The sequence below is a fragment of the Dendropsophus ebraccatus genome, chromosome 6 (genome assembly GCF_027789765.1).
Source record: "Dendropsophus ebraccatus isolate aDenEbr1 chromosome 6, aDenEbr1.pat, whole genome shotgun sequence".
Lineage (NCBI taxonomy): Eukaryota > Metazoa > Chordata > Amphibia > Anura > Hylidae > Dendropsophus > Dendropsophus ebraccatus.
This window is the reverse complement of record NC_091459.1, coordinates 99,989,338-100,005,943: the sequence shown is the minus strand read 5'-3', so window position 1 is coordinate 100,005,943 and position 16,606 is coordinate 99,989,338. Positions and strand designations below refer to the sequence as shown.

Below are 16,606 nucleotides of genomic sequence, written 5' to 3'. Positions count from 1 at the left end.
CCACTAATCCATCTGTCTGGGGATGATATACAGAGGTACGAAGGTGTGAGATTTTAAACAGTTTGCATACATCCTGCATCACCTTTGACATAAACGGAGTACCTTGGTCGGTCAAGATTTCTTTGGGGATCCCCACCCTGGAAAACATATAAAACAACTCACGGGCAATTGTTTTAGACGCAGTGTTTCTTAGGGGTACAGCCTCAGGATAGCGGGTTGCGTAGTCTAAGACAACTAGAATGTACTGGTGTCCCCTAGCCGACTTTACAATGGGACCCACCAAGTCCATTGCAATGCGGTCAAAAGGTACCTCTATGATGGGGAGCGAAACCAAAGGACTGCGGAAATGCGACACTGGGGAGCTAAGCTGACATGTGGGGCACGACTCGCAGTAATTTTTTATGTCAGCATAAATCGCAGGCCAAAAAAACCTCTGGAGGACTCTCTCCTGTGTTTTATCTGTCCCCAAGTGGCCCCCAAGGACATGATTATGGGCCATGTCGAGTACCTGACGCCGGTACGACTTAGGCACCAGAAGCTGTTCCACAACCTCATCATTAATCTTAGTGACTCTATAGAAGAGATCATTAGTCACAGAAAAATGTGGAAATTTTTTCTCAGCCTCTGGTTCCTGAGGTACCCCATTCATAACAGTGACCTGCTCTCTAGCATTTTTGAGAGTGGGGTCCTGTAATTGTGCAGTACCAAAATTATCCCTAGACACCTCTAAGTCTGGAACATTCTGCTCAGTGGGAGGAGCCTCTTCCTCACCAGCCAGGACCTGCAAAGGAAAAGCATCATATTCCTCCTGTACATTTTTATCATTTACCGTGGGTAATGCAATCGACTTAGGGGTCTCCTCACTCCTTTCAGGGGATTGTTGTTTTCCCCATAGAGCCCAGAACAATGGAAAATCACGCCCCAATATCACATTATGCATAAGGTTTTTAACCACACCCACTTCATATTGTACAGTGCCTAGTTCAGTCCCGACATTAGCCAGTACTATAGGGTAAACCTTTGTATCACCATGTATGCACACAACGCTCATATGTCTTTTTGGCACAAAGTCCCCAGCCACCAGGCTGGCATGCACCAGGGTGACAAGGCTTCCTGAGTCCAGCAACGCCTTAACAGGGAAGTCATTGACAGTAATGTTGCAGACTTGTGGTTCAGTCTCTAGTCCAGGAACTGCAACACATGACGGCTCCGCAAATAGCGACTGACGCCGGCTAGCGTCACACTCCATGGGCTCAGTGGTAAGAGGGCAATGGGCAGACACATGTCCCGTCTCATGGCATCTCCAGCACTGGATAGGGCCTGGTCTCCTTGGCAGGGAGTCCTTTTTAGGGCCACTTAGCCACCGGGGACCATCACCAGTCTTTTGCCCCTGAGACACCTCCTGAGCGCTCTTCCCTCTATCAGCACCCCTCCACACTCCCCCAATAGATGGAAGTCTCTTACCAGATGATGGCACAGATCTGGCACTCCGGGGAGGTGACGGTGCTGCAGGAACATCACGGAGGTAGTCCTCGGTCGCCTGGAACCTCTCCACAAGGCTGACGAGTTCGTCGGCACTCCTAGGGTCACCTTGTCCTACCCAGCGTTGTAGATCAGCAGGAAGGGCACGGAGGTAGCGATCCATCACGACCCTCTCTAGGATCTGGGCAGGAGTAGAGGTGTCTGGCTCCAACCACTTTCTTGCCAAATGGATCAGGTCGTACATCTGGGACCTCGCTGATTTGTCCAGACTGTAGCTCCAGTTGCGGACCCTCCGGGCACGGACAGCAGCAGTAACTCCTAGTCGGGCAAGTATCTCCGCTCTTAGCCGAGGATAGTCTTTGACCTCTTGCTCACTGAGGTCATAATAGGCCTTTTGAGGTTCGCCTGTTAAATAGGGCGCAATCACTTCTGCCCACTCAGTGGAGGGTAACTTCTCTCGCTCAGCCACCCGCTCAAAGACAGTTAAGTAGGCCTCAATATCATCATCAGCAGTCATCTTTTGCAGCGCTCGCTGCACGGCTCTTTTCACAGACAAGGTCTCTGGCGCGGCTGCGGCCACCAGCTGGGGATTAGCACCTGCAGACGCCTCCTGCTTTGCGATTAGGTGCTCAATAAGTTTCTGTTGTTGAGCCATCGCTTGCTGATGTGCAGCCATTGCCTGTTCATGGCGAAGGTTAGCGGCCGCCTGGTCCTGCTTAGCGGCTGCCTGAGCCTGTTGTTGTGCGGCCAATGCCTGTTGTTGCTGCAAACTCACTTGTATTAACTGCTTCATCATCTCCTCCATGTTGCTTGGCTGCTTTTGGAGTGAAGCAGCAGCCTTCACCCAGGACATACGCAGCTGTAGCCAAGTTGATGCACACCGTTGCCCCTAGCAACCGTTTTGCCCGCTCCGCAGCACCAATTGTAGGGATCTTCCCGGGGGATGGTGTGTTTGGACACAGTTCAGACAGCAAACTTGGACTTATAAAAACAGCTGGGTGTTTATTAGCTGCATAAACAGTCCTCAACAGAAATGTAGCAATACCATGCTTTTCAGAACAAAACAAAAAGGTCCTTGCCCGTCTGGGCACTTACTAACACAAGTCTCCTATCTGACTCTTCAGTAGGCAGTATCACAGGGTATGAATAGGCCCCAGCGGCGGCAGTATTCGTTGCTCCCAGGAGATACAGCATGCAAGCTGTTCACCCCTGGCTGAGAGCAATCCCTTTCAGACTGACCAGAGCTTTTGCCTTCTCAGGCTGATTGGGATCAGAGCTCACCTGATCCCAAAACCCACACTGGATCGAGGGGGAGGGAATGGCAGGTCCCACTACCAACCTACCCACCATTCCAGTAAATCCGGCCCGGAAAATTTAAAGAACAACTCAGCAGCATATCACTGCTGAGTGACAGGTCTCTTCCAGATTTACCATCTCCCCATAAGCAGTAGTCTGGGTGAGATGTACCTCCCCTCGAGCACTTTTCCTGTGACATGTCCACAATATATATATATATATATATATATATATATATATATATATATATATATATATATAATATATTTTCACACTTTGCAGCTTCACAAGTGGAATTCCTGGATGTTTGTATGGTGGTTGAGAACGGCACACTATTTACCAAGGGTTAGCGCATGTCTATGGCAATATATCTACTTTATTTCAAAAGCTTAGTCCATGCCATGAACTTTATAGGGCCTCACAGAAAGATACAACAGGGTTACTAGGGAGAGGAAATAAAGAAAAAACAAGAGAAGGCCTGTTCTCTCATTTATTTCTGACACATCACGTTTTCAGCCCCATGTGGGGAATCAATGAAAAGAGGATACTCACATGCAGCCAGGCGTGCGGCCGACGGCCCCATTGACTTGATTAAGCAGAACAGAGTCATTTTGTGACGCTCTGTCAGTCTGTGCCCGACAGATACTTCTTTTGTGCAAGACTTAAAAGTGCGGTCTTCCACGCTTTTGACTCCTGCACAAAGTAGTATATGTCGGCAAAATGAACAGAACAAAGTTACAAAATGACTCCATCCTGCCCATTCAAGTCAATAGGGCCGTCAGCCACACACTGGGCTGCACGTGAGTATCCTTTTTGGATTCCCCACATGGGGCTGAAAACGTGATGTGAACATAGTAGTGTATAAACGGTACCTGTGGAAGCTAATCCCCAACTGCAAAATGTGGCAGTAAGTGAGCCCAATACCTTATTCAGGAGAAACTTATACAACCACCTGGAAGAAGGTGAAATTGCATAGCCACAATAAGGCAGACTATGTGATGGTACCTCAAAACGAGAATTTTAAAGGACAGTAGTGCATGTATAGTAGTCTATAATGGAAAAATAATAAGGCCTCTAATGGTGGATTTAGGGAGCATGTAAGATCAATAGGTAAGGGCTAACCATGTTTGATATCCAATATGTAGGACTATCATAATGATAATGGGAACTGTTTGAGATTTGCAGGGACAGAATATCAACTGTTCTTACCTCAAGGGGGCAATAAGGATAATGATCTCCAGCACCATAAAGCAAGATGGACTGTGAGATTCCCATCATTCAGGCCGCATGGAATCAATGCTTGGCATTATCACAGTCCTTTTCACTAGGAATTCTCTTTGGAGTCCTGTGTATTTATGACATTGTGATATGGTTTGTTTTTAACTCATGAATATGCTAACGCTTTAAGCTGTGCGGGGATATGTGGCACAGCGGATCCTTCATCAGTTTCTTTCCATAAGGTAAAAAAAAAATACTGCAACTTCTATCAAAAGTGTGAAGCAATCTGAATATTTCAGAAATTTCTGTGTCAGACACAACATCAAATGCTTTTTAAAGACAAGGAATAGAGGTCATATGCTACCTTTAATTGACAAAATCTTCAACGTATGTAAAATAGGAAACATATGGTCTTACCTTAACATCAAAGTTGCAGTCAAGCCTGCGGATGAGCACTATATAAACACTCGAGGTGTTGTCCTTCTGCAGAGGTGGGGGAGAGATGGGCTCACAAGCATTCTCTGGCTTGGATGTCACCAAGAACCCCTGTACAATACAGAAGGGAAAAACCCCCCCATCAATTTAAACATCAAAAAGACTACAATAAAACTTCCTCAAACAGTACCTTTTCTATTACTAGCATTCTATGCACTTTTGTCATTCAATTCCTTACCATTACCAATGTTTCTGTTTGCTGTAACAGAACCTTTATTACATCAAGAAAATAAAAACCTGCCCTGCTCAATGTGATAATCACTTGACCTGGATAAGTTTTCAGCCCTAAGAATATAAAAATTAAGATTTCCTGCAATGTCTTTTTTTTTTTTATAAAGCTGGGTTCACACTGCGTTTTTGCAGTCTGTTTTAACATATCTGTTAAATGGTTATTTTTAACAAACACGAAAGCACGGTCAACCACATTTTTGTGTATGCTGCTACAAAAAAAAAAAAAAACTGAATTTAATGGAAAAACGGATCCGAATGGATTGTACACAGCTGCATCTGTTTTTGCATCCATTTTTTTTATAAGACGCATATGTTAAATGGACTGCAGAAGACGCAGTAGTAATTCTTTCCGCACAGATATAAAGCACAGGCAAGAAACCTAATGTAGAATATATATATCATATTATTATAAAAGTTAACCCCTAGACACAAAAAGTAGAATCAATGGTTAGTGTCATTGACATGAAGCAGCCTCAGGCCTTTAACCCTGCTACAGCAAGCTAGTCTTGTGGCTTCAAGAGAAAGGGAGATATTCTCCAGATATAGGGAAGGTACAACTCCCAGCATGCCTCAGGACATTCTAGGAGTAATTTAGAAAGTCACAGCTTAGGGCTGGCACTGATTTACACTATGCTTGGAGGCAGCTCTATTACAGTCTATACACAGCTATACTGTAAATACATTTTTAAAGTGTCAAACTGATGTATGTAACAAATGCAGCTACTTTCTCTCTAAAAAGTAAAAATTTACTGGTAAACATGTAAAGGGGCTAAAAACAAGGAAGATATTGCTTCATTTGCCAATATAACAAAGTAACAGTATCAAGCATCTATGTTTTCACGTTACGTGCTCTGAAGGAGAAAGCTTTAGCGAAGAGCACAGCGCCATCTAGTGCCCATACAAGCCAACAGCTGTAACCAGTAAATACTTCTATCACCACAACTATCATCCACATCAGTGTCACATGTTTAGGGTAAGGCAAGAAATGAGACAAGTATGATACAGTATGTAAACACCTTGTATAGATTACTGACCCAGACTTACAGTACAGCTGGTATCTGCACTTAGTTCTGCTGGTTGTTATTAGAAACAGTACACAAGTTTGTTGACAAAACCGGCCTTTAAGAGGCCGTCTCAGAAAGACTGCCTGCCCACTAAGCAAACTGTCAGGCTCTGCTGACATGTATGGAAACTAGAGCTCTAGCACTCCATCAATTACATTTCATTGTAATGGATTTTGCTTGATCTGACAAGAAAAACAGCATGAGCAGAGCAGCTCTCCATTCTGGCTCATAGTGGGACAGTCACATGCCATGTTGCCCTAAGCGATAAAACTATATTTACCCCAAAAAAAGTGTATTACTCAGAATAGCACAGAATTATACAAGCAGACCTCTATGGTCATCATACATAAGAAAAAAAAAATCAGGTATTAATCTTATCCATCCATGTAAATAGATACATAAGGAGAAAATAAATAAAAAGGAGTCCACAAAGACAGCTCATTCCAACAGAACTCCAGTGTGCAAAACATTATAATATAAGGCTGTGTTCGCACTGATTTTTTGCAATCCATTTAATGTACATGTTTTATGGGGAAAAAAAACAGATGCAAAAACGGATGCAATATTGTGTCATTCGTTTGGATCTGTTTTTCCATTGACTTAAGAACTTAGCCTTGAAAAGAAAAGGAAAAAAAAAAAGTGCATCCATGGCTCCTTTAAATGGGCACTACTTCTTTAGTAAACACTGTATAGTAACATTTTAATAGCTGAATGAGGTTTATGTAATGCAATGGGAGTACCAAACACCATGAACACAAGTGTGGCATGGAAGGGGAGAATACAAATACATATACACAGACACACACATTTTCAGGCACATTGCTGGTCAGATGTTATAGGCAGCTGATACTGTTGGGTAACAGGCACATTGACTCTGCAGCTGACACATTGCATCTTGTCAACTTCAACAACAAGACATAGAGGAGTCACAATGGTCACGCTCATCCTAGCAAGAGTTGCTGACTCTCTCCATTCTTTATAGAGAGCTTCTCATCACATTATGTTACGTTAGTGATTATTTGCAGTGACCCATGCAATCCACGAGAAGAGTGGCATATTCATAAAGGAGGTATACCTAATTTAAGGGTTTATTCAAATAAATACATGTAAGACACACACACATGTGAAACACTAATAGATACATTTACATACTGTCAAACAAAAGCATCAGCAACTTCTCTGCTAAATTTTTCCACACACAGGGCTGGGCACAGCAGGACATGGCTGCTCCAAAAAGTGAGTTGTACAGTATATGTAAGTAATGTATATGGGCACAGGGAGGAGGTTATAACCCTGTAACTATATACCCTCACATTTGTATAGCACCATTGAGCCCTACAGACTGATAGAATGAAGCATCCTGACACAAACTATACTCCCTGAGCTATATTTCATCAAAAATAAAATCCTTCCACACCAGCGTAAAGAAAAATCAATTATATGGATCTGTCAATGGGCCAACGCATCCACATATGTGAGCCAAGACTGCATAAGAAAGCATGAGGGTAAACAACCCAAGGAAACAAACAGGGCTGGGAAATTATTTAGGTGCATCTGGGACACTAAAACAAACATCACATGGATGCATGACACACAGCACATGAAGAGTGAAGTACAGCCACAATACTCCCAGCTTAAATCCTTAAGGGCCGAGCTAATTTTAATTTTTGCGTTTGTTTTTCCCTTCTTGTGCTTAACCCCTTAAGGACGGGGCCAATTTTCGTTTTTGCATTTTCGTTTTTTCCTCCTTGTGTTTAAAAGGTCATAGCACTTGCATTTTTCCACCTAGGAACCCATATGAGCCCTTATTTTTTGCATCACTAATTGTACTGTGCAATGACAGGCTGAATTTTTGCATAAAGTACACTGCGAAACCAGAAAAAAATTTAAAGTGTGGTGAAATTGAAAAAAAAAACCCCACATTTATTTTGTTTGGGGGGAATGTGTTTTTACGCCATTCGCCCTGGGGTAAAACTGACTTGTTATGCATGTTCCTCAAGTCGTCACGATTAAAACGATATATAACATGTATAACTTTTCTTGTATCTGATGGCCTGTAAAAAATTCAAACCATTGTTAACAAATATGTGTTCCTTAAAATCGCTCCCTTCCCATGCTTATAGCGCTTTTATCCTTTGCTCTATGGGGCTGTGTGAGGTGACATTTTTTGCGCCATGATGTGTTCTTTCTATCGGTACCTTGATTGCGCCATATGCGACTTTTTGATCGCTTTTTATTACATTTTTTTCTGGATTTGATGCGACCAAAAATGCGCAATTTTGCACTTTGGGATATTTTTGCGCTTACGCCGTTTACCGTGCGAGATCAGGAATGTGATTAATTAATAGTTCGGGCGATTACGCACGCGGCGATAGCAAACATGTTTATTTATTTACATTTATTTAAAACCTGGGAAAAGGGGGGTGACTTATTAGGGGAGGGGGCTTTTTACTAATAATACTTTTTTTTTTTTATACACATATACTAGATGCCCCCCTGGGGGACTTCTAGTACCGTATTTTTCGGACTATAAGGCGCACTTAAAATACTATGAATTTCTAAGAAATTGTAAGTGCGCCTTATAGTCCAGTGCGCCTTATATATGGACCGGGACAGCTCCGGCCTCCATGGCGCAGATAGGCTGCTGAGCTCGCATCTCCCCGCCGCACAGCACAGTACTCCCTCACCTGGACTCCATGACCATGGCTCCGCAGGCCTGTCCTGCTGTCCCGCTCTCCCGCTGTAGCACTGTACCGCTCTCCCTGCTCTCTGCAGCCCAGATACAGGCTCAGGCATAGGCTTTCTTTCAATAGCGCCTCCTAGTGGCCGGAGGTTATAGAGCAACACTGTACTGTACTGAGGCTCCTAACTATGGTGGCCACAATGCTCCATGCAGAATTCTGCCAACGGGACTCGCTGGCAGAATTCTGCCTATCCTGCATGGTGCATTATGGCCAACATAGTTAGGAGCCTCAGTACTGTGACATAGTAAGGAGCTTCAGTAAATACAGTACTGTGATCTGCAGGTGACATAGTAAGGAGCCTCAGTAAGTACTGTGATCAGCAGGTGACTTACGTTTTTCGTTCGTTCAAACTTATACACTGTAATGCGGTGCGCCTTATAGTCTGGTGCGCCTTATAGTCTGGTGCGCCTTATAGTCTGGTGTGTACCAGTACGTCATATGTCCTTAAGAGGTTAAAAGACCATAGCACTTGCATTTTTACACCTACAGACCCATATGAGCCCTTATTTTTTGCGTCACTAATTGTACTTTGCAATGACAGGGGCTAAAATCTTCCATAAAATATGCTGCGAAACCAGAATAAAATTATATGCGCGGTGAAATAAAAAAAAAAAAAAAAAAGTTTTTTCTTTGGGGAGCTTCGTTTTTGCGCCATGTGTCCTATGAAAAAACTGACATGTTATATATGTTCCTCAAGTCGTTACGATTACAACAATATGTAACATGTATAACTTTTATATTATCTGATGGCTTGTAAAAAATTCAAACCATTGTTAACAAATATATGTTCCTTAAAATCACTCCATTCCCAGGCTTATAGCGCTTTTAACCTTTGGTCTATGGGGCTGTCATTTGGGGGTGTCATTTTTTGTGCCATGATGTGTTCTTTCCATCGGAACCTTCATTGCGCATATGCGACAATATATATATATTTTTTTTACAATTTTTATGAATTTGATGCGACCAAAAATGAGCAATTTTGCCTTTTGGGATTTTTTTGCGCTTACGCTGTTTACTGTACAAGATCAGAAATGGGACAAATTAATAGATCGGGCAATTACGCACGCGGCGATACCAAACATGTTTATTTGTTTATTTTTATTTATAAAATGGGAAAAGGGGGGTGATTCAAACTTTTATTAGGGGAAGGAATTTTTTTTATTAATAAAAACACTTTATTTTATTTTCACTAACAGTAATAAGAAGCCCTCAGGGCTCCCATTGAGGTCAATGCTGTGTATATAATAGAGATCCATCAGATCGGTGCTCTATTATAATGGTCTGCTGCAGACCATCTAAATAGATTGCCGAGCCGGGATCAACGTCATTCAGGCGCTGAGCCCCGGCCGGCTCATTACCCCTCCCCACCCCCGCAATAGCATCGTGGAAGGGGGAAATCCCCCACTAGACACCAGGGACAGGGGGCACATATACTATTCAAATGCAGCTGTCAGCTTTGACAGCTGCATTTGAATAGGTAATTAGCCGGCCGCGGCGGCTAATACCTGCGGTCCCCGGCTGCACATAGCAACCGGGGACGGCAGGCTGCAGAGAGGGCTCACGCCGGGAGCTCTCTCTGTTTACCTTTAACAGCCGCATGACAGGTATACTCGTCATGCGTCGTTAAGGGGTTAAAGGGAACCAATCAGCCCAATTAGGCTGATATGGTTCCCTGGAGCGCTGTATAAAGCACGTACCAGCCGAGGCCGCAGCAGGAGGTTTATACCAGAGAAAAAAAAAAAGTTTTATTCTCCGGGCGCATGACAGACACGGGCGGGGAAGTAGTCATCTGGGCGGCTCCCCTCCAGTGTCTAGTCACCGCTCTCTGCTTGTCAGCGCGCTCGGAGGGATAATTGACAGGCAGAGAGGCCAGTAACGGAGCCGCCCAGATGACTACCTCCCCGCCGCTGCCTGTCACGCACCGAGGGAATAAAACGCTTTATACAGCGCTCCTGGGAACCATATCAGCCCAGTTGGGCTGATTGGTTCCCGTTAATAGTATGTAGGGGGTGAAGAAAGCAGGGTTAATATTATCTCAGCATTCCTCTATAATCAAATCCCATATGATGGCTACTTGCCATTAGCACCGCAGCTTACTGAACACAAACTTTCTCAAACCCAAGAGTGAGAACACAGCCTTAAAGCAATATTCCCATCTCAACTTACATAGATACACTTGTAGGTCTAGTCAAGTTAAATATTATTGCACATACATTCATTTAGCAAACTTGTCTCCTCCCGATATGCTGCCCTTTCCCTCCTCCCATTGTTGACAGCTTGTTTTCTAGGTTACTGACCACCACTCTGCTCTAAAAGCAGTGGTCTGGTTCATTATATATCTATATCATATTTAGATATTATACCATACATAATCACAGACTATGTTTCTACACATCTACATTATAGAGCAGACGTGTCAAACTCAGGCCCTCAAGCTGTTTTAAAACTACAATTTCCATCATGCCTGGACAGCCAAAGCAAAAGCTTTGGCTATCCAGGCATGATGGGACTTGTAGTTTTGCAACAGCTGGATGGCCTGAGTTTGACATCCCTGCTATAGAATAATATAGATATAGCTGGGAAATTGAGACAGAGAGAGACAGCCATGTAAGTAAGAGATCCCACCTTAGGGCTCTGTACACAGTTTTTACTGCTCACTACAGCTTTATAATGGCTTCCATGCTGCTGCCACTGCTATTTTGGCTGTGCACAAGACACAAATGTGCAGACAGCATAGACATTAAGCTCGGCCAACTAACTGTGGCAAAACTGAAAATTACAGATTTAGCTTGCAGAGCAAAAACTATATGCCACATTTAAGATATATGGTAGCCAGATATAATGCTAATCCTCATGTACGCATCCATGGCAGCCGATCGTGAAAAGTCACCCAAAACGATACACTCTTAAGTCTGCAACATTGCCTCAGAACAAACCATGAGATGGCAGCCCAGAGGACATTGCAGATGAGACCAAGATGAAGGACCATAATGCACAGCAACACGTTTTGAAAAACCAAACATCACATCAGCACAAGCACCTCAGCGGTGGAGGGTGAGGATTTGTGATTGTTTTGCAGTCACAGGACCTGGGCACCTTGCAACCATTAAGTCGACCATAAACTCCTTCAAGGTATTCCAGAGTCAACTGTGAGGCCATCTATGTCTATCTAGAGATGAGTGAATCTCTAGCACGCTTTATTTGCTCTAAACCAGAGCGTGCAGCATTTGCCTACCGGTGGCTGTAGAAGTTAAATGAAGCCCTAGGGAGTTCTGGAAAACATAGATCCAGGTTTTCCAGGCAGCCTTAGAGCTTCATCCAACTTTTACAGCCACCAGTAGGCAAATGCTACACGCTCTGGTTTGGACAAACCCAGGTGTGCTGGAGATTCACTCATCTCTAGGATTAACATTATTTACAGATTTATGTCTGACATATGTCTTTAGTAGACTTCATAATACGCAAGATCCGCAGTTATAAATAGACAAGGAAACCTCACTTGGGGTTTTTCTTCACCTTCAGAACCTCAAAGGCAATGAGCAATTTCTTCATTTATTGCACTGTTCAGAAAGGAACAGATTGTAGGAACAGATTCCATCTGTGCAGACTAATATGTACCCAGCTGATGGTGGTGTCTCATCACTGTAATGAATAGCTCCATACAGCCCATCATTTCATGTTACACATGGACAAAACCTCCAAGAACTGGCCACCTGTGTGCAAAGAAAGACTCTATTCCCTAAAATAAAGCAGGACACAAGGGATTGCTCAGTCACTTTTTCCCTGTTAAAAATGTGCACATAAGCATAGAAAAAAAGCAAGCAAACACTGAAACGGAAATCACGGACACCAGGTAAGAATTTCTTTTTTTTGTGTAGCCGCAATAAACTTTATCTCCACGTACCTTTAAGCCATCACTTGGAAGTCTATAGCCAAAACGTGCAGGAAGGTCATCAAAGGACTTGGACACATTGTCAGCTGAGTGCTAGAAGAGACATGTTGTCAGGCATTAGCACAATGAGTAAGAGGTTTCATTACGTTATTCATGGAAAAAAAAAAAATTATAAATATGTTTAAATAATGTAATTAATTATATCTATCAAGAATACAGAATTTCAATATGGACATTATATTATAATTAGAGATTCGCTGTATGCAGGTTTTCCAGGACTGTCTAGGGATGCATCTAACTTCATCAATCACCGGTATTTAAAGGAGAAGTCCGGTGAAAATTTTTATTAAAGTATTGTATTGCCCCCCCCCCCTCAAAAGTTATACAAATCACCAATATACATTAGTGGAAATGCTTATAAAGTGCTGCTTTTTCCGGCACTTACTACTGCATCAAGGCTTCACTTCCTGGATAACATGGTGAAGTCACGACCCGACTCCCAGAGCTGTGCGGGCTGTGGCTGCTGGAGAGGATGATGGCAGAAGGACACTGAGGGACACAGAGCACTGGAGAGACACTGAGCATCCCTATCCATCATCCTCTCCAGCAGCCACAGCCCGCACAGCTCTGGGAGTCGGGTCGTGACATCACCATGTTATCCAGGAAGTGAAGCCTTGATGCAGTAGTAAGTGCCGGAAAAAGCACTTTATAAGCATTTCCTGTAATAAGTGTATATTGGTGATTTGTATAACTTTTGGGGGGCAATACAATACTTTAATAAAATAATTTCGCCAGGCATCTCCTTTAACCTCTTAAGGACATAGGACGTACCGGTACGTCCTATGTCCTCACTTGCACTTCAAAGCGGGGCCGCGCGGCGGCCCCGCTTTGAAGTGCCGCGATCCCGGGTGCCGCGTGTAGCCCGGGACCGCCGCTATTAGCGGGCACGGTCTGATCGCCGTGCCCGCTAATTAGCTAATCGGAGGCAGCTGTCAAAGTTGACAGCTGCCTCCGATTACCGGAGGCAACGTTTCCCTGGTGTCTAGTGGGGGAGATCGCTCCTCCGGGACCTTGTCCCGGAGGAGCGATCTCCGTTACTGATGCCGGCCGGGGACGCGTCCAAGATGGCGCCGTCCTCGGCTCGGCACTCGTTTGTTTTCGGCTGCAGCAGCCGAAAGCAAACGAGTGCCGATCTCATGGATCTCTGCAGCATATCTATGCTGCAGAGATCTCAATGAGAGATCCAAGTGTATATACTAGAAGTCCCCCAGGGGGGCTTCTAGTATATGTGTAAAAAAAAAAAAAAAAAAAAAGTGTTGTTAATAGTAAAAAGCCCCCTCCCCTAATAAAAGTCTGAATCACCCCCCTTTTCCCAGGTTTTAAACAAAAGTAAACAAACAAATAAATAAATAAACGTGTTTGCTATCGCCGCGTGCGTAATCGCCCGAACTATTAATTAATCACATTCCTGATCTCGTACGGTAAACGGCGTCAGCGCAAAAAAATCCCAAAGTGCAAAATTGCGCATTTTTGGTCGCATCAAATCCAGAAAAAATGTAATAAAAAGCGATCAAAAAGACGTATATGGGCAATCAAGGTACCGATAGAAAGATCAAATCATGGCGCAAAAAATTACACCTCGCACAGCCCCATAGACCAAAGGATAAAAGCGCTATAAGCCTGGGAATGGAGCGATTTTAAGGAACGTATATTGGTTAACAACGGTTTGAATTTTTTACAGGCCATCAGATACAATATAAGTTATACATGTTACATATCGTTTTAATCGTAACGACTTGAGGAACATGCATAACAAGTCAGTTTTACCCCAGGGTGAATGGCGTAAAAACACATTTCCCCCAAATAAAAGAAATGCGTTTTTTTTCAATTTCACCACACTTCGAATTTTTTTCTGGTTTCTCAGTGTACTTTATGCAAAAATTCAGCCTGTCATTGCAAAGTACAATTAGTGACGCAAAAAATAAGGGGTCATGGGGGTTTCTAGGTGGAAAAATGCAAGTGCTATGACCTTTTAAACACAAGGAGGAAAAACCGAAAACGTAAAAACGAAAATGGGCCATGTCCTTAAAGGGTTAAAGGGTTAAATGCCGCACACTCAAGCATGCTCCAGCTGCACTAATTTCTAGTTGTGATACATATACAGTGATTGTCTATATTATTGGCACCCCTGAATATTTTGTACACCATATAAACTACTGAAATAAAGTAAGGAAAAAGGTTCCCAACAGGTTTATGCAGTTAAAGGTATTTGTCTGCATCCTACAGAGACCTGGATGTCAGTGTGCACTGTGATGTACAGCAGCGGATGCCGTTCATTTCTGTTGCCAAACAAAGTCACATGGAGGGAATTTATTATAGCTTTACCAACATTTCTCCAAACTCACTTTTGTAAAGTTTCTACCACTCACGTCTGTTCTCAGAAGAGGTCTATTCGTATATACTGTATGTTTTCAGTGCCATGGCTCATTTAACAAATGCAACTTTTTTCAAATGACGCAAAGCCAATCCAGACCAAACCATACTTACAAATGCAAATCCAAAGATGCGAAATTTTAATGAATGAAATGGCGTCAATGAAATCTCGTCAACTCCAAATTGATGATGAAGCCCGTGCTATTTTGATAAATTTAGCGAGGGGAAAAAAATGCTCTAAAGGCAAAAGGCATAATATAGACCGCGTTCCATTTAGAGCACAAAATTCCCCCTTAGTGTCTCCCTTGTTATTATTAATATTTATTTTCAGAGCCATTTGGGATGCTTTCTGCCAGTATATACCAGAGTTTAATGTGACAGCCCCCCTGCTACAGCGCTCAGCACAAGCTCCTACTCTCAACATGTACTGCCATACAATGTACAATATGTATACACCTTAGCTTCATGCACTAACCGCACATGTGCCTGATCTCTTAACTGAGGCAGACATGGTAGGCAATAGGGCTGGTTATTGTTGCCAAAGGCTGCGCAAACAAGTATTAGGAAAGGCTGCCCTAAACCCTGTCTATTCTTTATTTTTAGAAATGAATACAACTTTTTTTGTTAAAAGCATCAGAACATGCTACGGAAATAGGCAACGGATACAAAGTTAATACATGTCCACTTATTTCTGATGATACCGCCAATATACTAAATGAAGGGTGCCAATAATGTTCACCACAAATGACTGTATAACTGTATATCTGTGTATGTACGTATATATGGAATAAGAATAGTTAGGGCTTACTCCCACACAGCCACGCTTCATGTATCATATTAATACATGTCGCAGAGAGAGCTGCGAGTCCATATTGCAGTTTCAAGTCCTGTAACCTCAGTGGAGCGTGAGACTAAGCCCTTCTTGTCACTTGTAGAAAATGAGAGAGCTATATATATATATAAGGGCTATATATATATATATAAGGGCTGGGCGATTAATCGAATTAATTCGATTAATTCGCCCAGAATTTGAGAATCGATTTGACTTTTTTGGAAAATCGAAAATCGATTTTCCAAAAAAATCATTGGATTTGGGCGCGCGGGCGGGCTGCTCGCATCCTCCAGCTACTGAAACAGCGTGAGGAGCGCGAGCGCCCAGCAGCGTCCTATGTCCCCGCCTCTGACCCGCCCCCATAGCCGGACGTGTACGCGCGCTTCCTCCCGGCCGCACATGGAGGTCCCCGGAGGACGCTGCAGATACTGAAGCATCGGGTGATCGCTGCAGGTGCTGGAGCTGTACAGCAGCGACACTTATCACCCGATGCTTCAGTATCTGCAGCCTCCTCAGGGGACCTCCATGTGCGGCCGGGAGGAAGCGCGCGTATATGTCTGGCTATGGGGGCGGGTCCGCTGCGGGGAGTAGTGCGGGCGGGAGGAGAGCGCAAGTGCCGGTGGTGTGCGCCCGCGCAGAGCGGGTACACCAGGTATGTTCCCTCCTGCCCCGGTCTGCTCCATGCCCCTGCCGATCTGCCCTATTCTCCCCCCGATCTGCCCCATGCTCCCCCCAGTGTGCCCCATGCATGTCCCCCAGTGTACCCCATGCCTTTCCCCCCTAGTCTGCCCCTTGCTCCCCCCAGTGTGCCCCATACTTGCCCCCCCAGTGTACCCCATGCCCTTCCCCCCCAGTCTGCCCCATGCTCTTAGCTATGTCCCTGACCCTCATCTTTACCTGTACTACTACTACACCCCTC

The 16,606-nt window shown here is 43.9% G+C and overlaps 1 protein-coding gene across 1 annotated transcript in view; it reads right to left on the bottom strand.

Moving 5' to 3' along the window:
• The window catches only part of RNF13 (ring finger protein 13), a 67,744-nt gene that overhangs the window by 20,284 nt on the left and 30,854 nt on the right, over positions 1-16,606 (bottom strand). The window contains exons 3-4 of the mRNA XM_069975421.1: positions 12,435-12,515; positions 4,414-4,542 (exon numbers count right to left, since the gene is read on the bottom strand). Of these exons, the coding sequence (XP_069831522.1) occupies positions 4,414-4,542; positions 12,435-12,515 (210 nt within the window). The remainder of the gene's footprint in view (positions 1-4,413; positions 4,543-12,434; positions 12,516-16,606) is intronic.